We start from the raw sequence: 24,781 nt of genomic DNA, 5'->3' as shown, positions 1-24,781 counted from the left end.
GCCTTAATGGGAAAAGGGGGTTTGGGGCACCGTGGGAAGCTGAGAGCACCAGGCAGGGGGATGCTGTGGGGCTGGGTGGGAGCAAGGGAAGACCATGGGGGCTGTGGGGCAGCAGGGAACTGAACCATGGCCCAGGGACGCTGTGGGGATGGGGATTCAGAGGGTGCCGTGGGGCTGAACTGCGGCAGAGGGATGCTGTGGGGCTGGGGCATTGGGGGCTGCTGGGGGTGATGCCGTGGGGCTGGGGGGTCAGAGGGGTGCCCGGGGCGATGCTGTGGGTCCAGGCTCAGTCCGAGTAGATGACGAAGCCAGAGAAGTTGCTGTACTTGTTGTTGTTGCCGATGTGGGCTTTGCCCCCGTCCAGCTTGATGAACACCTCGTCCTCCGCGTCAAGGTGCAGGATGACGCTGTTACAAGTAACAGTAGTTGTAGTTCTGGTCGGCGTCCTGCGCGATGGCGCTGGCCAGGACCTGCCCAGGGGATACCGCAGGACCGGCTCAGGGCACGCCCCAGCCTGTGGGGCCCACGAGACACCCCTGGTCCCAGCTCACCCTCAGTTGCAGGGTTGCACCCCCCTGGATCCCCACCCATGGGTGAGGCTGCTCCGGGCATCCCCCAGAGCCTCTCCCTGACCCGGCGGGCACAGATAAGGGACCACGGCTCTGAGTTTGGGTGGGGGACCGTGGCACAGACATGGTGCTGTGGCACTTGGAATTGGATACAGGACCACAGCTCTGGGTTCTGATGTGGGACCACAGCTCTGACATGGGACCCCAGTCTGGGTTGGGATGCAGGACCAGACATGGGACCATTCCTCCAGACTCAGACATGGGACCATGGCACACAGACAGGACCCTAACTCAGGATTTGGATGCAGGACCCCAGCTCAGAGACAGGGACCCAGATCCAGAGTCAGATGTGGAACCACATCTAGGACACAGGACCCCAGCTCCCAATTCAGATGTGGGAATCACAGCTCCAACATAGAACCCAGATCCAGGTTTGGATGAAGGACCTCATCTCAGACACAGGACTCCAGCTTCAGATTTGGATGCAGGACCATGGCTCAGACATGGGGCCCCATCTCTGGATTAGGATACAGGACCGTGCCTGGGACGCAGGATCCCATCTCCCACCCCAGTCCCAAACCAACCCACTGAATCCCACACATCCCTCAGTGCTTCCCACGAGCTGAACAAGGACCACAAGTGTGTGGCAAGGGCTGAGCTCAAATCCCCCCCCAGATCCCCCCTCACATGGACCCCAACCCACGGGATGTTCCCCCCACAGAGCTCTCCTGGGAGCTGGGATGTACTGGGAGATACCTGCAGAGCCAGAGGAGCCGTCACCACCTGGAGAAGCAGCTCCACGGCTGGACCTGCTGCTGCTGCAGAATTCTTTGGGTAATCAAATCTCCGCCAGCGCCTCGCGGGGAGATCACAGCGCTGGGTGACAGTGACAAGGCGGCTGCTGAAATGCAGAAGCGCTGCGCTGGGAGAAGGTGCCACTAATTACAGCTGACCAGAATCAGCTCTTAATTGGCTTGTGCTGGGCAGGCAGGCACTGGGGTCCGGGAGCGGCGGGAGTGGGAGGGCTGTGCCCACGGAGTCCTGTCCTTTGCCTCCAGGACAGGGGTCCCGGGGTCTGCTGCTCCTCAGGGATGCAGATGCACCGACCCGAGCCCACAGGCAGTGATGGTGTGGTCAGATGCTGTTAACTCTGGAACCTACTGATGGCTCAGCTGGGGATCCCATAGGATTTGCTCTCACCCCGCCCAGCCTCGTGCCACCACCAGAACTGTCACTCTGTTCAAAGCCACCCTGTGTCTTCCCTGCCACCACGAGTGTCCCTGGGAAATCTCTGTCGGTCACAGCACCGCAATCTCCAGGGGACGCTGCCTCTGCCAAAGAAGAGGAGAGGGGGAAGAAGCAGGAGAAACAGGAAAAAACAGGTTTGGTGCCAGGTTCTTGCCATGGTCCGCCCCCTGTGGCAGCTGGAGCCGCCTGGTGCCATCCGTCTTCCCTCGTTAAGGAGCCGCCTCCTCACTGCTTGCCTGCCAGCCCTTCCCTAACCAGGGAAGATAAATGGCAGTGCTGGGCCCAGGCTCCCGGCACTGTGCTAGCAACAGGAGGGGGGACTTCCACCCACCCCCCTTGTCCTGCTCCGCAGCTCAGTTTCCCTGTGGCACAGCCATGGGGTGGGAGCCCCCGGGGTGACACAGCCCCAGCCCCAACTGTGCTGTGCCTGCTGCCCCTGACCCCAGTGATAGCACTAGGGGTGTCCCTGACCCTGGAGACACTCTGGGGTGGTCCCCAAGGGGGTGGGCTGCACCCAAGGGCTTTCTGAGGGTGACAAGGGGCAGTGGGGTGCTCCCATGTCTAGGCCAAGCCACTCATGGTGACACTCGGGGCCTCGGGCATGTCGTCTGCCCCAGGTGCCATGCCAGGACCCCGAAGTTGTGGCAGCAGGTACCCCCCAGACTCCGAAGTACAGTAGCGGGTGCCCCTCAGGATCCCTGGGCACAGCCCTGGGAGCCCTCCAGGACCCCCAGACATTGTGGTGTGTGTCCTCCCAGCACCCCTGGTCACAGCAGTGGGTGCCCCCCTGTCAGAGACTGAAACAGTTAATGATTTATGCATTCTAAGAGACTTCTGCAGGCTTTTGACTTTCTGATGGGCAACTGGGCCCATCCCCCCCCCCTCCTCCAGTGCAGCAAGCCCCGAAAAGGCGGGAAGAGCCGAGTTAACTCGGTGCCAAAAAGGGGGACACCAACCTATGAAAACAATTCCCCGCCCTAGGGGAGGTGCAAAGGATATGGATTTTGACTGGTGACTTTGGGGTTTTGGCGAGGTTTTTGCTTTTCCTTCTCCCCCCACCACCTGTGGACCAAGACATCGCTGGATCCAGTGGGCGGTGATTATCTCATCTTCTTTTTTTTCTTGCTCTCCCTTACTCTTACCCTGTCTTTCTCTCCCCTATGCATTTTTCTCCTCCCCAGAAAGGTTATGACAGCACCCAAAATGTTAACATACCTACTGATGCGGAATTGTTAATATATGTTTTCAGACACCGATTATTTAGTGTCGTTTCGCTTTAATCCACCCCAAAGGAATTATTGATAAAACCTGGGTTACCCCCTCCCCCTTCTTTTCCTGGGACGGGTCATAACATTTCTTTGGCGCAGCGAGCAGGGTCCTTTGGATGTGGTGGAGTAATCGGTGTATTCCAAAAGCGATGCCGAGGGCGAGTCAAATGGTGACTATCCCTTCGCTGTAAAATTATAGTGAGAATTTTTCTCCTCTCGGTGTGACCTGGGCACATCAGACCTGTTGAAAGGTTTCCTGGTGTGGCCTGGACCTGTTGAAAGGTTCTCTGGTACCTGGACCTGTTGAAAGGTTCTCTGGTACCTGGACCTGTTAAAAGGTTTTCCAGGAGAGAGTCAAACCAGCCCTCAGAGGGTTAAGGAGGAGAAAGACATTAACCTAAGCTGGGTAATGACTGAGGCAAAGGGGATGACACCCCAGGTTGAGCTATATGGGGATTATTCCCTCCTGATAGTTATCCTTGGTTTAGAACTGTTTTTTGTGGGTGCTGTCTTAGGCGTGTTCCTTAGAGCAGTGCAAAAGCAAAAATCAGCTATTCAGAAATCCCTAAGTGAAGTGATAAAATCTTTCCAAGAGTCAATGAGAACTTTGCAGGACCAGCTAGAAAAAGAGGCTATTCAAAAATCTACCGGTGAGGTGATAAGATCTCTTCAAGAGTCAATGAAGGCATTACAGGAGCAATTAGGAAAAGAACGCCTGCAGTTAACTGCTGAGCGTCAGGCACTCCAAAGAGAGAGAGAGATTAACTCATTGCTTCGGTCAGCCCTACAAGATGAGGAGGAACAAAATGAAAGGCTTAAAAAGATACTGGAAATGAAAAATTGTGAATTGCGGGATATTAATTCAAAATACCTTAAACCGGTAGATGTTAACAAATCCCTGTACCCCTCTGGGGAATTAGAAGAGTTGAAGCAAAGTTACCCAGAGGACAAGGTAATATATATGCGTCCCCTCATTAAAACCGAAACCACTGGCCAGGGGGCAGATCGGCAAACTACCACACGAATTACCCCGTACACGGGGGAAGCACTGGCCAAAATTCAGGAAAAATACAGTCGTAAGGCCAGTGAATCAGAGACTGAATATGTGTGGAGAGTATCCCTTACAGGAGGGGTTCGGAGTTTGTTAAGTGAAGATGAGGCCAGAGGATTTTGGGGCCCAGGGGTCTTCCTGACCACAAATGATAACCGAGCACCGTGGCCGCTGACCCAGAGAGCTGCCTACTGGGCAGGCGGGTTAGACCCTATCGAAAGGGGAGATCCTCATACAGTTAAAACCCCCACAATTGGCCACATTGTCGAAAGCGTACAAAAAGCTGCATGCCTCCAATTAATCCATACAAGATTGTTGGACTCGCAGCGGCATTCCCCTATGGAACTCGAAGCGGATCCACAAAGATTTCCCGCCCTGATAAGAGACCTGCCTGATGCACTAAAAACTCATGCTAAACAACTACAAGAGCGCATAATGACAACCCCCAGGCCCAGAAGAAGGGGTGCTCCACTGGGGATGACCTGGTTAGAGGTAGCCCAAGAATTGGTAACTACTGGTCGACAGTTGGGGGTCTCTGATACAAGTAGTGTTAAGCAAAAAACAGATATCAGAAGGGTAGGAGAGATCCGAAAACCACCTTTGCCAGGTAGTCGTCAGCAAAATGCGACACCTGGTGAGCGAACAAGGTACAGTTTGTGGGTGGAGGGTATCGAGAAAGGAATTCCTCGAGAAGTGATGGATAAACTACCCACAGCTAATTTGGAACACTTGATAAAGCAGTGGGATAAGATCAAAGAGCATGAATCACCCCCTGGGGGCAACCCTCCCCAGGAATCCAACACTATGGTTCCCTCAGCCCCACCAGAAATCAATTTAACCAATCCCGAGTTGGGAAACGGGACACACCGCTCCCAGTAAGTGAGCCGGGGAGCGGTCAGTGGGTTTACATGAGAAGGCTCACAGAAAACAGCCAGGGAGATATGGTGATCACTTTTCCTCTCGGCCCTTTTAAATCTTTGGTTACATTTGTGGTGGACACAGGTGCACAGGTCTCAGCACTCCAAACTGAAGCTACTACCCAGTGTGGCATTAAGCCAGACAAAAAAAAAATATGGGTAACTGATGCCTTTGGCAAATCCCAACCCCAATACACTGCTCGAGTAAAATGCTGGTTACCGGGAGATGAGACAGCCACAGAAACTATCATGATTGTGGGGCCACTACCAGCTAACATCCTGGGGTTAGATCTTTTAAAAGGGAGGGCCTGGACAGATGCCAAAGGGAGAGAATGGGTGTTTGGTCTCCCATCCCTCTCTGTCCGTCTGTTACAAACCCCTCCAAGTCTGCCTCCTTCCAAAATAACAAATGTAAAACCCTACCCACTTCCTTTAGGGGCACGTGAGGGAATTGCTCCAGTAATTGCAGAACTGCAAGAGCAAGGAGTGGTTGTCCCTACACACTCACCATACAATTCGCCGGTATGGCCTGTTCGCAAACCTAATGGAAATTGGAGACTTACAGTAGATTATCGACGTCTCAACTCTAACAGTGGCCCCCTGACAGCTGCAGTACCTAACATAGCTGAGCTGATTGCTACAATTCAGGAGCAGGCCCATCCAATTCTTGCAACTATTGATGTCAAAGATATGTTTTTTATGGTTCCCTTACAGGAGGCAGACCGAGATCGTTTTGCTTTTACCTGGGAGGGTAACCAATATACCTTTACTCGTCTACCTCAGGGATACCGACACTCCCCTACCCTGGCCCATCATGCACTCGCACAGGAGCTGGCTCAAATTACTCCTGAAGAGGGAACTAAAGTATATCAGTATATTGATGATATATTAATTGGTGGCTCTGATGTCATACCAGTGAGCCAAACCCAGAAAAATATTATCACTCACCTAGAAAGTCTGGGGCTCCAAATTCCCACAGAAAAGGTACAGCTTGCCTCCTCTGAAGTAAAATTCCTAGGTATATGGTGGAAAGGAGGAGCAGTGTGCATCCCTCCTGAAACCTTAAACACCCTAGAGCAAGTAAAGATGCCAGAGAGTAAAAGAGAGCTCCAGCATGTTTTGGGTTTGCTGGTTTTTTGGAGAAAACATGTGCCAGATTTCTCCATTATCGCTCGTCCCCTGTATGACCTGACACGAAAAAAAGCAACATGGGAGTGGACCCCCATGCATGAAGAAGCCCTAAAATTACTAATCTTTGAAGCTAGTGTATACCAAACTCTGGGGCCCATACATCCCACAGATCCACTCCAAGTTGAATGGGGATTTGCAATCCACAGTCTGTCCATACATATGTGGCAGCGGGGACCTGAAGGTCCCACTCGCCCCATTGGTTTTCATTCTCGCAGCCTAAAAGATGCTGAAAAACGATACTCTGCTTGGGAAAAAGGCCTGTTTGTGGTCTGTTTAGCCCTGCAGGAAGCAGAGAAGACAATTCGACACCAATCAATCATCCTGCGAGGGCCTTTTAAGGTTTTAAAGCCAGTGATATCTGGAACCCCCCCCCCCTGCAGGGGTAGCTCAGAGAGAAACAGTTCGGAGATGGTATGCACAAATTGATCATTACTATCACTCTCGTCAAATAACTGAAGGAGCTCCAAAAATACTCCAAATACAAGAACAAACCCTCCTCCTTCCTGTATAAAACCTGCTCCCGCTTTTGAACCTCACTTAAAAAATGTTTGGTTTACAGATGCTTCTGCCAGACGAGAAGGAAAAGTGTGGAAATATCGAGCTGTGGCCCTACATGTTGATTCAGGGAACAGGGTAGTGACAGAAGGAGAAGGGAGTGCTCAGGTCGGGGAGTTAGTAGCAGTATGGAGTGTATTTACCAGAGAAGCAGACACTGAAGGAGACACATACATTTACACAGATTCCTATGCAGTATTCAAAGGATGTACAGAGTGGCTCCCTTTTTGGGAACAAAATCAATGGGAAGTGAATCAAGTATCAGTGTGGCAACAAGAAAAATGGAAAGAGATTCTAAACATTGCTAGACAAAAAACATTCCTTGTAGGATGGGTTGCTGCACACCAAACAGATAACAACCCCGCTCATCTGTTAAACAATCAAGTAGACTCACTGACACGGTTAGCTAAGATAACAATAGAGGGAGAGGGACAAAATTGGGAGCGTTTGTTAGAATGGTTACATGTAAAAAGAGATCACTCAGGAAACAGAGATCTGTTTAAAGAAGCAATCAGTAGAGGGTGGCCAGTTACCAGGGAACTGTGCAACACAGTGATCTCTGCCTGTAGTCTATGCTGCACCAGGTTGAAAGATCATGATCCACTGAAAGATCCACCCCTGCACCTGAGGGATAACAAGGGATTGTGGGATACCTGGCAGGTAGACTACATCGGTCCTTTCCGAATTTCTTATGGAAAACAATACATCCTGGTTGGGGTAGAGATAATATCAGGACTAACCTTGGCTGAAGCTGTGCGACGAGCCACAGGAGAGAATACTGTGAAAACTCTAAAACTCTGGTTCAGTTATCTACCCAAACCAAAGTCTATCCAATCAGACAATGGGAGCCATTTCACTGCCGGGGTGGTACAAGAATGGGCCCGAGAAGAGGGAATTCAATGGACCTTCCACACTCCATATTATCCACAAGCAAATGGTATTGTGGAACGTACCAATGGGCTCCTAAAGCGAGCCATAAAACCTCATAACCCTGAATGGGCCTCCAGAGTTTCTGATGCAGTAACCAAAATCAATAGCCGATGGGGAATAAATGGTTGCCCTCGAATTACAGCATTCTGCCCCAAACCTCCCACTATTGTACTGAGGGAAAACAAAAGTAAAGATCCTGTAAAACCACTCCATTATCCAGGCCAACCTGTATTAGTAAATCTACCCTCTGTGGGACAGGTGCCACTCACTCTAAAAACCCCGGTTAACCCTCATACATGGGTAGCCACAGATGCTCATGAGAAGGACCATCGAATAAACACTCGATGGATTGTTCCTTCTTTTTAACAATCGGTCCGCAATGGGCCAGATTTGTTCCTTTTGCAGAAACCTACCAGCAGAAGAGATCACACCACATGATACCGATAAAGCCTTCTACTGCTGCTATCATTAGTTCTCATTATCCTACGACAACATGAAGTGACAACAGAACTGAAGAGTTATACTGGTTTTTTGGGTTTTTCTGTACCACATTGGTTGTCTGCATGAGTTTTATCTTAAAAATGTTATGATCCTAATAGTTTTGAACCTACCACAAACATTGTGTTTGTGTTCCCCTACTCCCAAAATTACTTGTATTAAGGATTGTTAACTTGTTTGTGTAGTTTTTCTGAGATGTATTGTTAGTTTAATTTTTGCCAAGTTTATTTTGTCTTTTTAAATATCTAAACTCAACCAAATATAACCTGGGAGTTAGTACAAGTATTCATGCATATTTGAAATCATACAAATATGTATTATATACATTAGCCTTCTACCTTGAGAGGCATTGAATTTCATATTTGGTTAAATTTAACAAATAGAACTAAATTTAAGCCCAAAGAGAACATAAGAAAGCCTTTTACCAGCTCCCAAGTAACTCAATGTTTTTGATGTATAATTTCAAGTATGTGTATATGTTTGTAACCTTATTAATGTTAAGAAATTTGATTGTAGCCCATTACTCACCCTGATTACTCACGGGGTGGAGAGAGAGTAGCTAATACAAATTAGTTTACTATTTTATTATAAAGTTTTTTTTGAGAGAGGAGAATTGTGGTGCATTGGGGCTATCTCTTCCTTTCCTTTACTCTTCTGTCTTCCTGTCCACTATACGAGAAGCACCGCCCACAAAGAAGATTCACAGAGAAGAAAAAAAATCATTGAATGCATAAATCACGGGGTGGTGTCAGAGACTGAAACAGTTAATGATTTATGCATTCTAAGAGACTTCTGCAGGCTTTTGACTTTCTGATGGGCAACTGGGCCCATCCCCCCCCCCCTCCTCCAGTGCAGCAAGCCCCGAAAAGGCGGGAAGAACCGAGTTAACTCGGTGCCAAAAAGGGGGACACCAACCTATGAAAACAATTCCCCGCCCTAGGGGAGGTGCAAAGGATATGGATTTTGACTGGTGACTTTGGGGTTTTGGCGAGGTTTTTGCTTTTCCTTCTCCCCCCACCACCTGTGGACCAAGACATCGCTGGATCCAGTGGGCAGTGATTATCTCATCTTCTTTTTTTTCTTGCTCTCCCTTACTCTTACCCTGTCTTTCTCTCCCCTATGCATTTTTCTCCTCCCCAGAAAGGTTATGACAGCACCCAAAATGTTAACATACCTACTGATGCGGAATTGTTAAAATAAATCTTGTCAATATATGTTTTCAGACACCGATTATTTAGTGTCGTTTCGCTTTAATCCACCCCAAAGGAATTATTGATAAAACCTGGGTTACCCCCTCCCCCTTCTTTTCCTGGGGCGGGTCGTAACACCCCCTCAGACCCTCTGGGCACAGCAGTGGGTGCCCCCCCTCAGACCCCAATAGCCCAGCACTGGGTGCCCCCCCCAGACCCCCTGGGCACGGTAGCAGGTGCCCCTCAGGGCCCTTGGGTGCAGCAGAAGGTGCCCCCCTGGCCCCCCAGGCAGGGCAATGAATGCCCCCAGGATTGCCTGGCAGGTCCCTGTGTGCCCTTGCGGACTGTCCCCACTGGGGTCTCCTGGGGCTGTGACCCTCCCTGAGCCATGGACGGCCCTCACCCCACCATGGGGACCCCACAGCCACCTGGTGCCATCCCCCTGTCCATCCATCTGTCTGTCCATCCATCTCCCCCCTCCCGCTGCCCCTCGCCTCAGCTACGGGCTAATACAAATAATAAATAATGCTAATTAACCACCAACAGCAGCTCCCCTGGCTCTCATTAACTCCAACCCTGACACAAGGGTGATGGGCTGCCCCCAAACCGGCAGCACGAGAGGAAATTTGGGGGGCCCCCCACGTCCTGACTCCCTCCAAAGGTGCCAGATCAACGCTTATCCACCAGGCTCCCCCAGCTTGCCAGGGACAGGGATTTTTTGGGAACAAACCCCTAATTAACCCCATCTTTTTAATTATTTGGGGCATTTTTGGGGGGAACTTTGTCATAGATACCAGCACGGCAATGCCCTGTTAGTAATTAACAAGCAGTTAATTAAGCTGCATCACCCACCCAAGTGAGGCTCCTCTCAACGAGGGGCTCCCCAGCTCCTGGACATTTATCCAAGGACATCGATATCCCCCAGAGGTGGGGGGTGGGGAGGTTTGGGGTGGTCCCCAGATGTGTTTTGGGGGAGGCAAATGGGTCAAGGTGAGTTTTTGGGGTGCTCAGTTCAGAGTTACACGGATGCTGTTTGGGAGGAAGAGCCAGCAGTGCCAAGCGACGCTGGAACACCCCAAAATTTGGGGCTGGAGGGTGGGAGAAGACAAAAAAAATCCCGATAAAAGGAAATTTAAGCTGTTTACATGGAGAAAAGCTGCCAAGCAGCTCCTGCTCCTGCTCAGAAGGGCTCGGAGCCGAGGAGTGAAGTGACTGTGACAAGGCTCCTGCCTACCCCCACCCCCCGGCTGCTTTTTGAGGTGAAAACTCAGTTTTGGGTTAATTCGGGGTCCCACATCCTCGGGACAAGGAGGCACCGCAGGGGGTGATGCCAAGGGAAGCGATGGGAAGCAGGAGCGGGGTGGGATGGGATGGATCCCGGCGAGGATGCCGGGCTGAGGTGACATCCAGAGAATGGAGCTCGGGTGACAGCTCGGGGGTCCCAACCATGTCTTGTCCCTCGAGTAGTGGCCGGGGGGGCACATGGGATGGGAAAGGAGCACCTGAAAATGCGGGGGGGGCAAGGCTGAATCTTGGGTTTGGGGGGTTCAGCTGGATGGGGTCGGGGGGATGTGGGAGCGGGGAGGGGGAAGGAAGGATCTGTCCCCTCCCAGTGTCCCCACACAGCCCGGCCAGAGGTGGGGACATCTCCCCTGGCACAGCAGCAGCAGAACCAGCTCTGGGCTGAGGGTGCAGTCCCCCAAAAGCGGGGCAGGCACTGCCCCCCTTGAGACCACCACAGACATTGTCCCTGCCCCTGATACAGGAGGTTAGGCCCAAAAGAGTTAACTAAGAAATTTGGGCCTGCAAACAAGCTACCAACATCCAAAACGATCTGTACCCATTCTGTTCTACTTACTGGACCAAAAGCTTAAGAGAATAGCACAAGAACATGTAATAGACCTAGAGGCAATAAATTAGAAATACAGCAGGATCAGGTAGGCATTTGAATAGGAGAAATAGGCCTGGAGCCAGGGCCTTTTCTGAGCTTCAGTGAGCGGGTCAAGAACAATGGAAAGGAAGAAAGGTCAAGCTGAGGAAGAGGAGTTAAAGTCCCCTGCCCCATGGAGGAAGATAGGAACTACCCCTCGAAATGGGGTGCCAAGAGAAGCACCGCCCCAAGCTCCACCTATTCTCCGCCTATTTTTAATATGTATTGATAGATGTTGTAATGGTTTGAATATGCATTTAATCACATCTAAAAATTGTATAAAAGTGCTGATTTTCTGAAGAGCCGGTGAGCAAGTTTGTCCAGCACGATCTGGCTTGCTCCCAACGTTGAATAAACAAATACCTTGCTGCTTAAAGATAAAAAGTCTCTGAGCAGTTTCTTGGACCAATTTTTCGGATTCATTTGGTGACCTGCGGCAGGACACCTTCTCCACCCGGTTGTAGAATCCCTCGGAGGACGGGACCCCCTTGGGCGCCCTCGGGTAAGTCTTTTTACCCGAAGGGGCTCCCTTCTTCGGTGGCTTCTTGCGGGGGCTGGACAAGAACACTGCCTATTGATAAAAGGTATTTGTATCTGGTTTCTCGTTTTGTCTGGTTATTCTGGTTCTGGATACCCGTGAGTCGAGGCGGGACGCCGTCTTGCAGGGAACACGGGAGAGGACACTCTCCCGTGGGAATATCCCCTCTGGTCTAGTCTGGTCTGGTTTTGTTTGTATTTGGCCAAATATTGTTATTGTGTAGCTGATATATCTTGCTTACCTCGAAACATCCAGGAGCATACAGTTAAAGGTATTATCATGCTAAGAGTTACTATATGAGAGGTAGTGCTGAAGAGTCAACTATAAGCACATCACTTTGGATAAGACCTAGAATTAAGATTTGTCAGTTTTGCAACTGTTAGTTATATGTATGAGCCTTGTGTAACAGATGTAAGGTTTACCTCCCTGACAGACAAGGCTGGGTCAGAACCAGTGCGCATATTGCAGAAAAGAGGGACACTGGAAGCAAGAATGCCCTGAATTAACAGGTGGAAATACAGGCATAGGAGGGGCTGTTGTTGCTTACAGAATACTGAGTGAAGGGGGGAGCCGGCAGGCCAGTGCCTAGGGGACCTGCTGGTAAAAATTAAGCTAGGGGAACAAAAAAGAAGAATTAGATTTTCTAATTGATACTGGGGCTACATTTTCTGTTTTGAATTAATACCTTAAAGTGATAAATATGTTTAAGTCGTGGGTGCCACTGGCCAATCAGAAAAGCTTTCTTTTGAACAAAATTGGAAAACAAATGGGAATGCATCAAGTTTTTGTATTTACCAAATTTATCCAAACTCGTATTGGGCAGAGACCTACTAGAAAATCTGGGAGCTGTAATAGAATTCAAACAAGGTAAAATTGAACTTAAGGTAAAGGAAGAACAATTAATAGCAGCTCTGAGTTTAGCAATGAGCTATGTGAAGCCAAGCCAGGGTAATTCAAATGTCAATCAAATTTTAGATCAGGTATACCTAGGAGTTTGGGCTATTGAAACACCAGAAAAGTCGAAAAGGGCAGCTCCCATTGAAATAGAATTATGGACAGGAGCAAACCCAGTAGTTAGGAAGCAATATGCACTGAGGCTAGAAGATAGAAGAGGAATTGAGCCAATAATAGATAACTTCTTGAAATTAGGGTTTTTGTGGAGTGTGAATCAGATTTCAACACCCCAATTTTACCAGTCAAAAAGACAAATGGAACACATAGGTTGGCTCAGGATTTAAGAGCAGTAAATAAAATAGCTAAAACATACATGCAGCTGTTGCAAACCTATATACCTTATTAACAATATTAAAAGAAAGTGTAATTTGGTTCACAGTATTAGACTTAAGAGATGCCTTTTTCTGCCTTCCCTTAACGCAGGAAAGTCAAAGAATATTTGCCTTCAAGTGGGAAAATCCCACCACAGGAAGGGAAACTCAGCTCATTTGGACAGTGTTACCTTAAGGGTTAGAAAATATTCCCACAATTTTGGGAATTAATTAGCTAAAGAATTGGAACAATGGCAGTCACCACCGGGAAAGGGTGTACTTTTATAATATGTGAATGATCTATTGATTGTTACTGAAAAACAAGAAGAATGTGTCCAATGGACAGTAAACCTTAAACTTTTTGGACTTAAATGGGTATCGAGTCTCTCAACAGAAAGCACAGCCGGTGCAGAAACAAGTGGTGTACCTGGATTACGAAGTATCTGAAGGACAATGATCACTGGGGACAACAAGAAAGGAAACTGTCTGCCAGACACTGAAACCACAGATGGTGAGAAACCTTCGAGCCTTTCTAGGAATGACAGGTCAGTGTTGTTTATAGATATATCAGTATGGACTAATTGCAAAGCCTTTATATGACCTGTTGAAAATAACTAAGGGCAACCTCATCTGGACCCCTGAAGCAACCCCCTTCAAACAGCTGAGATGAGAACTCATGAGGACTCTGACGTTGGGATTGCCTGACGTAATGAAGCCCTTTTGTTTGTTCTCTCATGAACGACAAGGAAAGGCTCTGGGGGTCCTGGCTCAGCAACGAGGGCCATACAAAAGAACAGTAGCCTACTTCTCCAAGCAATTGGATGAAGTAAGCAAAGGATAGCCCACCTGCCTAAGGGCAGTAGCAACAATGATCATAAATATAGAAGAAGCCAGGAAATGTACAATGGGACAGAAAATGACTGTGTTAGTGTCCCACACAGTATCTACAGTACTGGAAGAGAAAGGAAATCATTGGTTGTCACCTTCCCAGTTTCTGAAATATCGGGTAATCCTGGCTGAATCAGATGACATAACCATTCAGGTGACTAACATTGTTAACCCAGCTTCATTCCTAGAAGGAAGAATCTCGGCTGCACCTGTCACGCAAGGCTGCCTGGAAACCATTGAAGCAGTGTACTGCAGCTACCTGGACCTTAAAGAAGAACCACCCCTGGATGCAGAAGACCGGTTTACTGATGGCAGCAGTTTCATAAGACAAGGTGTGAAGATGGCTGGGTATGCTGCGACCACCACTACTGAGGTAATCAAATCAAATCCTTTGCCCGCAGGAACCTCAGTCCAGAAAGCAGAACTGATGGCTCTCATTCGAGTTTTAGGATTGGCAGAAGGAAAACAAATTAACACCTGGACTGACTTCAAATATGCCTTTGGCACAGTTCACGCTCATGGAGCAATTTGGAAAGAAAGAGGACTTTTAACTCTTCAAGGAAAAGTGGTAGAATATACTGAAGAAACTCTACGATTATTAGAAGCTGTAGAACTTCCCTCTCAGGTGGCAATTATGCACTGCCAAGGACACCTGAAAGGTAACACTGTCCTGGAAATAAGAAACAGAAAAGCTGCTGCAGAAGCTGAATTAGCTGCTGCAAGAAGTAAAGAACTACCAGTAGCAGCTTTAGTGCTAGAAGAACTAGACACAGATCAACAGGTAGAATATCAAGAAACAGATTATAAGTGGATACATGAAAATGAAGGTAAGGTGTCAGACAATGGGTGAGGTTAACTAAAAACAGGTCAGTTAATACTATTAGAGAAATTAGTGTCGTAATTTGTAAAAGTAAAACATGATAAAACTTATTGGAACTTAGACTCACTCTATTAGCATTTAAGGACTAGAGTAGCAAGACCAAATTTATTTATCACAATAGAGCAAGTCACATCTCAATGTGGACTTTGTCTGAAATACTGGAACAAAAAAATACACCAAAGGGCAATAAGTAAAGGGCATTTCCCAGGTGAAATTTGGCAAATTAATTTCTCTGAGCTCCCAAGAAAAGGGGGGGTCCTGTTATCTCTTAGTTTTGACTGACACATTTTCTGGACGGCCTGAAGCTTTCCCATGTAGAAAAAAATGAATCAAAAGGAGTGGTTAAAGTCTTGTTGAATGAGATTATACCACGGTTTGGAATGCCTAAGAGCATCTCTTCCGATAGAGGTTCACACTTTTGTGCATGAATTGTACAAGCAATAAGTAAAGCACTAAAAATCAATTGACAACTGCATATGCCCTACAGACTCCAGGCAAATGGGCAAGTAGAAAAGATGAATCTAAAATATGTCAAGAAACAAATTTTCATTGGTATCAAGCTTTACCTATTGCTTTAATTAGGCTAAAGGTCAAGCCAAGTCAAAAGAGAAACTGAGTCCATTTGAAAATCTGTTGGGCAGACCCTACATGATGCAAGCTGTGAATAGTGAAGCTTTAGATCAAATCAGTAATCAGTATGTATATGATTATGTTGTGGCTGTAGGGAAACAATTGCAGAAAAATGCTACAGTGGTGTTAGAACACCAACCCAAGCAGCCTGATTGTAAGTTACATCCATTCAATCCCGGTGATTGAGTATATGTTAAGAATCTTTCAGGAGATCCACCACGAGAGAAGTGGGATGGACCCTACCAGGTGCTGATTACCACCTCCACAGCGATCTGGGTGAAAGAGAAACCCACGTGGATCCACTACTCTCGAGTCAAGAGGGTTCCAGAGGAAGCATGGACCTCGGGAGAGGAATCATCTACTATCAAGCCTCCTCAATACTGATCTTTGGACTGATAAGTACACTGGTGTTAGATCAAGCCCTTACCCAGAACTCATTATGGTCTCAGGCCTATAATGGGGTCTCTGATCTATTATTTTATTTACAACCTGATCTTCTGCCTCAGCCAGGCCAAATTAACCAATACAATGCATCTGTTATAGTCCTCCAAGGAACAAGGGTACTGAGTAATTGGTAAAATCCTGGTACCCCATACAGTGCAAGTGTTTTAATAGACACAGATCAGATGGTCACCCAAAATTGACGTTACTGTGAAATGTAATTAGTGGCTGATCAATGTTGGCACACCACTCTAGACAAATCAGTTTCTGTGATGTGTCAGTGGACATTCAGGGAAGGAAATATAACCAGGAGATTTCCAACCAGCAAATCTCCTACCACCCCATTGACTAAGACCACCACCACCTTCTTTAGCCTGTGAGAGTGTCCACAATTTAACTTATGCTGGACCTTACATGATTAGACACTCAAATGAGCAGAAGCTGTTGTTAGATCCCACATATTCACTGAAGAGGGTTCGAATAAACCTTCAAGTAAACATATCAAACATACAAAAAGATTGTCAGCCCTATATTCAGCAAAGCCTTAAAGGCTGGCATGCATAGATGATGGCCAGATCCCCTCGTACCTGAATTCCAAGAGATGTAACTGGATGGTTTGGCACAGGATTCAGTGTATTAAACACCATAGTTTATAAATACCGATCAAGAAGTATTAGTGAATAAACTAATACTGTCACAGGGGGGCCGTTCCCGGGGCGGCTGCGGCGTGTCCCCGCACCGCGCGCGCTCTGCGCGCGCGGTTGAGCCCTTGGCCACAGCCGTTCCAGGAGAGAGGTGAAACAGGGGGAGCCTTGCCGGCAGGTACTGCACCTCCATGAAAGAGGAGAAGGAAGATTCGGAGTAGACAGAGGTTTGGCGTTCCAGGGTTGGGGGTGAGGGGTTGGGGGGGGGGATTACCGTAGTGTGTCAAGCGGGCCGTGGTGGTCCGCCGACTAGCAGGAGGGAGAGTGGCACAATCCCATATGTAATGTCGCAAGTGAGTAGTGTGCCTGAAGATATGTGGAAACACAGTGGGGGTAGGATAAGGTCAGGGTAGATAGTAGGTTCTTTTAGAATAATGAGGGACCCCGCCAGGCTGGGGCCAATAAAAGGCACCCCTGCCTGGATGGGTACTGGGGTCAGAATGTTTGCTTTGTTTGTTCTGTCTGTCTGGTTTTGGTTCTCCTGTGGCTACTGCCCAGGCTCGACATGTTCTGGATATACTTGCTTTGCTCTGTTACATCCTGAAACGGTGGACAGGACAAAGGGTTGTCCCTGGGTACCTCCTCCAGTTTATTTATAGGTAGGTGATAATAAAGCAGGAAATGAAAGACTTGCCCAAGGCGTTTTAATAGGAACATAGTCTCCGTTCCCCTGTGTGGTTGCAAACTGTATGGTACATGCCTCCAGTAGGGTCGCCCATGCCAGACAGATCAAAACCGTAGGACCAGATTTAATACATTCTTGGGCAGGATGAGCTCTTTAGCCTCCTGGCAGTCATCCTAGGAGAAGGACAACTCCAATCCCAAACCCGGGCAGATGGAGCTCGCTTAGCCCTGTAAGGCCATCCATCTAAGAGAAGGTCACTCTAATCAAACCTACGTCCTGAGGACCTCACTGCCACCGTCCAAGCTCGCTCGGCCCTGGCAGATGAACCTCAGGATTAAAGGGTGGGTTCAGTTCCGCGCACACTGTGTCTCACCTAAAAAATCCACTGCGCAGGCTTGAAGGCTTTACCCACATGCAAAAAGTCCTGTAGCGACGGGCGAGGGTCGAAACGGCAGGTGAAAGGTGCACTGGGAGCCGCAGACCCAACCCTGCATGCAGGTGGTTCAGGATGTTGGTCATTTGAGACTGACCGGAGATGACGGTCTCTTGGGGCAGCACCCTGAACGACCAAGCAGCCTTTTCAAGGTCAGCACTGCTTGCTCCACTCGGAGAGGGGCCTAGAAAAGGTGGCCTAAACAAAGCTCATCTCCACTTTCACCCGGTTGGTTAACCGCGGCCAACGGGCATCTTCTTCCAATGCGGTCGCACAAAGAGCAAAAGTCAAAGGCATGCACCTGCCTCCAAAGGTGTACCTAAATTAACTCTAGCATGTTGGAATATCAGAACCATGCTCGATTCTGCGGGTAGCGGACGTCCTGAGCGTTGGTCTGCCCTAATTGCCCATGAGTTGGCTCGTCTCAACATCGACATCGCCGCTCTCAGTGAAGTCCGCCTTCATGAAGAAGGTAGCCTCAGAGAACATGGTGCTGGTTACACACTCTTTTGGTCAGGCAAGCCCAGAACCGAAAAACACCTCTCAGGAGTCGGCTTCATGATCAAAAACTCCATTGTCCCTAAACTCGAAAATCTGCCGACAGGTCACTCTGACCGCATTATCTCCCTACGCCTTCCACTAAACAACAAGCAACATGTTGTCATCTTTAGTATATATGCCCCAACTCTCCAAGCTGACCCTACTGAAAAAGATAAATTTTACGCTGACCTGCGCCTCCTTACCCAAAAGGTTCCTGCAGACAATAAGATCATTATCCTTGGTGATTTCAACGCCAGAGTAGGCAAGAATTTTGAAGCCTGGAAAGGAGTATTAGGCAAGCATGGTGTTGGAAACTGCAACGGTAATGGTCGACTTCTGCTAGAATTCTGTGCAGAGCAACAACTCACCGTCACTAATACTATCTTTCAGCAGAAAGATAGTCTGAAGACAACCTGGATGCACCCCCGTTCTAAGCATTGGCACCTCATTGATTATATCTTGGTGCGACAGAGAGATACCCGCGATGTCCTCCATACCCGTGTGATGCCCAGCGCAGAATGCCAAACAGACCATCGGCTTGTGCACTGTAAACTCAATTTTAAGCTCAAATTCAAACCAAAGAGGGGCAACATCCCAAGGAGAAGACTCCAAGTTAACAATCTCCAATCAGCCACAGTAAGAGACAGTTTCCAGGCAAACCTTCAAACTAGGCTCGAAAACATTCCCACAGATTCCTCTCCTGAAACAATCTGGTTTCATATTAAAAACAGCATCCTGCATTCCTCTGAAGAATCCTTAGGGTTCTCCCTCAAGAAGAACAAGGACTGGTTTGACGAAAACAACCAAGAAATCCAAGACTTGTTGAGGAAGAAGAGAACCGCCCACCAAGCACACCTTGCACTGCCATCCTGTCACTCAAGAAAAACAGCCTTTCGTCTCGCTTGCAGCAGGCTCCAGCAGAAACTCTGTGACATCCAGAACAATTGGTGGATCGATCTAGCTGAAAAAACTCAATTATGCGCAGATACAGGTGATCGCAAAGGTTTCTATGGGGCCTTGAAAACAGCATACGGGCCTACATACTGGGTCCAAAGCCCTCTACTCAGTGTTGATGGTCAAACCCTTCTAACAGATAAAACCTCCATTCTGAATCGATGGTCTGAACACTTTCAGACTCTTTTCAGTACCAGCCGTGTAGTCCAAGATTCAGCAATTCAGTCCATCACACAACAACCAGTAAAGTATGAATTGGATACTGCCCCCACTTTAGGAGAAACCCTCAAGGCCATACAGCAGGTGAAAATCGGCAAGGCAGCTGGGGTTGATGGAATTCCACCTGAAGTCTGGAAACATGGGGGCCTTGCACTCCACACCAAATTTCACGAGTTTGTGGTGCGCTGCTGGGAGCTCGGTGAACTACCTTCAGACCTTCGTGATGCTGTCATCATCACTTTGTATAAGAAGAAAGGTACTAAATCAGATTGCTCAAACTATCGTGGTATTACTCTGCTCTCCATTGCTGGCAAAATCCTGGCAAGAATACTCTTGAACAGACTAATACCCACTATAGCAGAAGGAATTCTACCTGAAAGTCAGTGTGGTTTCAGAGCCAACAGGAGCACCACAGACATGGTATTTGTCCTCAGACAACTGCAAGAGAAGTGTAGGGAACAGAACAAAGGTCTCTATGTAACCTTTGTTGACCTCACCAAGGCTTTTGATACTGTGAGCAGAAAAGGTCTGTGGCAGATTTTGGAACGTTTAGGTTGTCCCCCCAAGTTCCTTAAAATGATCATCTCACTCCATGAGGATCAGCACGGCCAAGTCAGATATGGCAACACACTTTCTGAACCCTTTTTAATTAAGAATGGTGTGAAACAAGGTTGCGTTCTCGCTCCTACCCTATTCACCGTCTTCTTTAGCATGATGCTCCAAAGGGCCACAGCAGACCTCGATGATCAGGACGGTATCTACATTCGATACCGTACTGATGGAAGTCTATTCAATCTAAGGCGACTGAAGGCCCACACCAAGACCTTAAAGCATCTTGTCCGGGAGCTGCTTTATGCTGATGACGCTGCTCTTGTTGCCCACACAGAAGCAGCCCTGCAGCGTTTAACATCCTGCTTTGCAGATGCTGCTGAGCTCTTTGGGCTGGAAGTCAGCTTAAAGAAGACAGAGGTCCTCCATCAACCTGCACCTCAGGAAGTCTCCCATCATCCCCACATCACCATTGGCCAATCAGAGCTCAAATCAGTCCAACAGTTTAACTACCTTGGTAGTCTCATCTCCTCAGATGGTAAGATCGACGGAGAGATAGACAACAGGTTAGCTAAGGCATATAATGCTTTTGGAAAACTCCACAAGAGAGTATGGCGTAATAAACACTTAAAGAAAAGCACCAAGATCAGTGTTTACAAAGCCATAGTGTTGTCTACTCTCCTATACGGCTCCGAATCATGGGTCATCTACCGCCACCACCTGCGTCTCCTAGAACGCTTCCATCAGCGCTGCCTCCGTACAATCCTTAACATCCGCTGGTCAGATTATGTGACCAATACATCTGTACTAGAGCAAGCCGCTGTCACTAGTATTGAGGCCATGTTACTGAGAACGCAGCTGCGATGGGCAGGGCACGTCTCAAGGATGAAGGACCACCGCCTCCCTAAGATCCTGCTCTATGGTGAACTTGCCACTGGCTGCCGCATGAGAGGAACCCCGAAGAAAAGATTCAAGGACTCCCTGAAACAACATCTCAGCCTTGGCCATATTGATCACCATAACTGGTCTACTCTGGCCTCCAATCGGGAGGCCTGGAGACACACCATCTATAACGCAGCTGTCTCCTTTGAGAACTCACGCAGGATCACTCTCGAGGAAAAAAGGCAACGCAGAAAGAACCGTATCTTGCAAAATACACCATCTAAGGAGTCTTTCTGCTGCGCCTTTTACAATCGGATATGTCTGTCACGTATTGGCCTCATAAGCCACCAGCGTGCCTGCAGCAAATGTGGATAGTGCCTTCCCAAATCTTCGTTCGCGAAGCCTAGCCATGATGATGATGATTCCAACACTGTCACATCTGATCTAGGAAAATTCAAAGTCCCTTTAAGATCATCTTTGCTCACTTTGGCAGAAACACAATCATTGGCAGTTAAATTGTTAACATTAGTAGCTAATCACACTGCAAAAGATTTCACCAAGATTATTGACTATGCTGGTGTCATCCATAAAAGGTTTGCACTTATAATACAATGTCTCCAAACTCAACAGTGGGTGCAATCTGTAGCTGCAGGAATATCAAGAGAAGGAACTTCAGGAATATTACCACAGGAGGTAAGAGAAATAATAGCTAGAAACAGTTCCACTACAAAATTTGAGAAAAATTACTAAGCGTGGTGGCAGTTAGTGAACTTCACTCACAATCCTCAACATGAACAAATTGAAGCTTATCTACTCACTATCAGTGCAGCTAAAGAAAAGACCATCTTTCCTATCCTGACATTAGGAGCCATACACCAAAATGTAGTTGTCAGACCCATAGACCATAATGTTTGGGCAAGTTATGATCACACCAAGAAAAAGTGGCAGTCAGTCAGTACTGAGGCATGTACTCCTAAAGGACAATTAGGATATATCTGTGAAAATGCTGTAGTCGGAAATGAGGATTTCTGCTTAGATGCTGAAGATAGTGTGTGTGTATCTTTGAAATGCTTCGCCATACTAAAACCCAATCACAAGTCTATTATGTAGGAAATGGATGTGCATGTGTTAGAATCTTTTGTGATAATTTTACCATAGGTATTTGTTATGAAGTAGTGAGTAGTATTAAGTTTTTGTTTTACTAAAATAATAAGCTGTGACTTTGATTGTATCATTCTAGTGACTACTAGACAACTGATTGAAGCTGATTATATAATGTATCATGATGTGCCAAAATTACAGATAGGAATGAATATTAATCTTTCTAAAGCAATGCTTAAACATCCTGATATAGAAAAACTGGTCCAAGAAGTAAACAGAACGACTAAACGAATGCTGTGGCAAGTAGAACATGACACTGAGAGAATAAAAACTGTTTTAACCAAAGTGGAAAAAGTGGGAAAACACCACTGGTGGGACATCTTCACTAGATACTCCCCTACGGCATCACAAGTGTTCCACTATTTGATACATCCAATATTAGTAATAGGAGCTGACATGATTATACTGCTGATCCTAACTGTCTGGCTATGGTACAAATCAAGCATCATGGTTAGAAGGATACAGATAATTTGGGCAGTGATGCATACCTATCAAAATCAATTAGAACTTGACGAAAGAATTTGTAAATTCTAAACAAAAAGGGGGGAATGATACAGGAGGTTAGGCCCAAAAGAGTTAACTAAGAAATTTGGGCCTGCAAACAAGCTACCAACATCCAAAACAATCTGTACCCATTCTGTTCTACTTACTGGACCAAAAGCTTAAGAGAATAGTACAAGAACATGTAATAGGCCTAGAGGCAATAAATTAGAAATACAGCAGGATCAGGTAGGCATTTGAATAGGAGAAATAGGCCTGAAGCCAGGGCCTTTTCTGAGCTTCAGTGAGCGGGTCAAGAACAATGGAAAGGAAGAAAGGTCAAGCTGAGGAAGAGGAGTTAAAGTCCCCTGCCCCACGGAGGAAGATGGGAACGACCCCTCGAAATGGGGTGCCAAGAGAAGCACCGCCCCAAGCTCCGCCTATTCTCCGCCTATTTTTAATATGTATTGATAGATGTTGTAATGGTTTGAATATGCATTTAATCACATCTAAAAATTGTATAAAAGTGCTGATTTTCTGAAGAACCGGTGAGCAAGTTTGTCCAGCGCGAACTGGCTTGCTCCCAACGTTGAATAAACAAATACCTTGCTGCTTAAAGATAAAAAGTCTCTGAACAGTTTCTTGGACCGATTTTTCGGATTCACCCCCCCCCCAGGGACCCCAGCGGGGACAATGGCATGGCCAGGGGGGGCAGGGCACCCCAGGGGTGCTGTGGGGGTGTCCTAAGGCACCCCAAGGAACAGCAGGGCACATCTCTAGGGCCAAGGAAAGGACTGAGGGATGCTTGGGGACATGTCAGGGTGGGTGGTGACTGTCCCCAGCGCAGAGGGGACGGGGAACAGGGACGGGGCACCCGGGGGAGCATGTTTGGGGATGGGAGGGGGATGGGGCTCTCTGGGGCGGGCACCTGGAGCACATCACTGTCCCTGGGAGAAGGATGGGGCACCCCAGGTGTGCTTCTTTGGGGTAGCGAGCAGGACAGGGCACCCCAGGGGTGCACCCAGGGCCCATCAGTGGGAGAAGGATGGAACATCCTGAGGGAGCATCTCCAGGCCTGGGAGAAGGATGGAGCATGCTGAGGATGCATCTCCAGGGCTGGTAGCAGGACAGGGCACACCGGGGGTGCACCCAGAGTCCTCCATGTCCCCGGGAGAAGGATGGGGCACCCCAGGGGTTATGGATCCATGGGCAGGAGAAGGATATGGCACCCTGGAGATGCACCTAGAGCCCACCACTGCCTCCAGAAAAGGGACAGAGCATCCTGGGGGCACATCCCTGGGAAAAGGACAGGGCATTCCAGGATGCAGCCAGAACCCATCTTCACCCCTGGGAGAAGGATGAAGCACCCCAGGGGTGCATGTCTGTGGCTGGGAGAAGGATGTGGCACCCCAGGGATGCACCCAGAGGTCATCATTGCCGCTGGGAGAAGAATATGACACCCTGGGGAGACATCCCTGGGGCTGGGAAAAGGATGGGGCCCCTAGGGAAGTGCACAGAGCCCATCATCAGCATGGGAGAAGGATGTGGCACCCTGAGGGTTCGTCCCTGGGGCCAGGAGAAGGATGGAGCACCCACCGGGTGCATCCCTGGGGTTGGGAAAAGAGTGGGACTCCCCAGGAAAGCACCCAGAGTCCACCATCAGCACAAGGGAGAAGGATGTGGCACGCTGGAGGTGCATCCCTGGGGCCAGGAGGAGGATGGAGCACCCAGAGAGTGCATTGCTGGGGCCGAGAAAAGGAGGGGGCACCCCGAGGAAGAATCCAGAGCCCTTCTCCAGTGCTTGGCGGGGGCAATACTGCTCCTGTGCCTGCGGAGGGAGTTAGGATGGGCAGCCTTTACCTGCCCGTTCTTGCAGAGGTCTGCCCACATGCTGGTGCCGTCGCTGCCACGCATGAGGACGTGGTAGGTGAAGTAGGTGCCGGTGATGGCGCAGGTGAGCTTACCCAGGGCAGCGTCATAGCTGTTGCCTAGGTTGGTGACCACATCGTCGAACTTGAGCACCTCGTAGCCCTCGTGGGAGTTCTTGAGCCCGGCGTAGAAGGTGACCCTCGCCTCTGTGCTGTAGATGGTTGTGCTCACCGCTCCCGTAGCCCCCGGGCCCGGTAATCTCGGGAGTCCCGGTCTTCCCGCTTCTCCCTGCGCCCCCGGCGGCCCTGGCAGCTCCGGTTCTCTGGGCGGTCCCGACGGTCCCGGTTTCCCCGGTCTGCCCGGTTTTCCTTGCGGA

At 48.5% G+C, this 24,781-nt stretch overlaps 1 protein-coding gene and 1 long non-coding RNA gene across 2 annotated transcripts; both read right to left on the bottom strand.

Annotated features, from left to right (window-relative positions):
* Positions 1-148: 148 nt before the first annotated feature.
* Positions 149-24,774, bottom strand: LOC116781692 (C1q-related factor-like; the record flags this gene model as incomplete). The annotated part of the gene is given in 3 exon segments (XM_032677395.1): positions 149-421; positions 423-470; positions 24,397-24,774. Coding segments are annotated over 3 exon segments (561 nt in total), but the record flags the coding sequence as incomplete, so codon positions are not given.
* Positions 9,313-18,448, bottom strand: LOC116781693. Its single transcript, XR_004354945.1, has 3 exons — positions 18,438-18,448; positions 11,258-11,262; positions 9,313-9,558 (listed from the first exon to the last, which is right to left on the bottom strand). It is a non-coding gene; the product is annotated as an uncharacterized LOC116781693 (long non-coding RNA).
* Positions 24,775-24,781: the final 7 nt, after the last annotated feature.

This window comes from Chiroxiphia lanceolata, unplaced genomic scaffold (assembly GCF_009829145.1).
Source record: "Chiroxiphia lanceolata isolate bChiLan1 unplaced genomic scaffold, bChiLan1.pri scaffold_53_arrow_ctg1, whole genome shotgun sequence".
NCBI classification, from domain to species: domain Eukaryota; kingdom Metazoa; phylum Chordata; class Aves; order Passeriformes; family Pipridae; genus Chiroxiphia; species Chiroxiphia lanceolata.
Note: the sequence above shows the minus strand (reverse complement) of the source record. Positions and strands in the feature narration are given on the sequence as shown.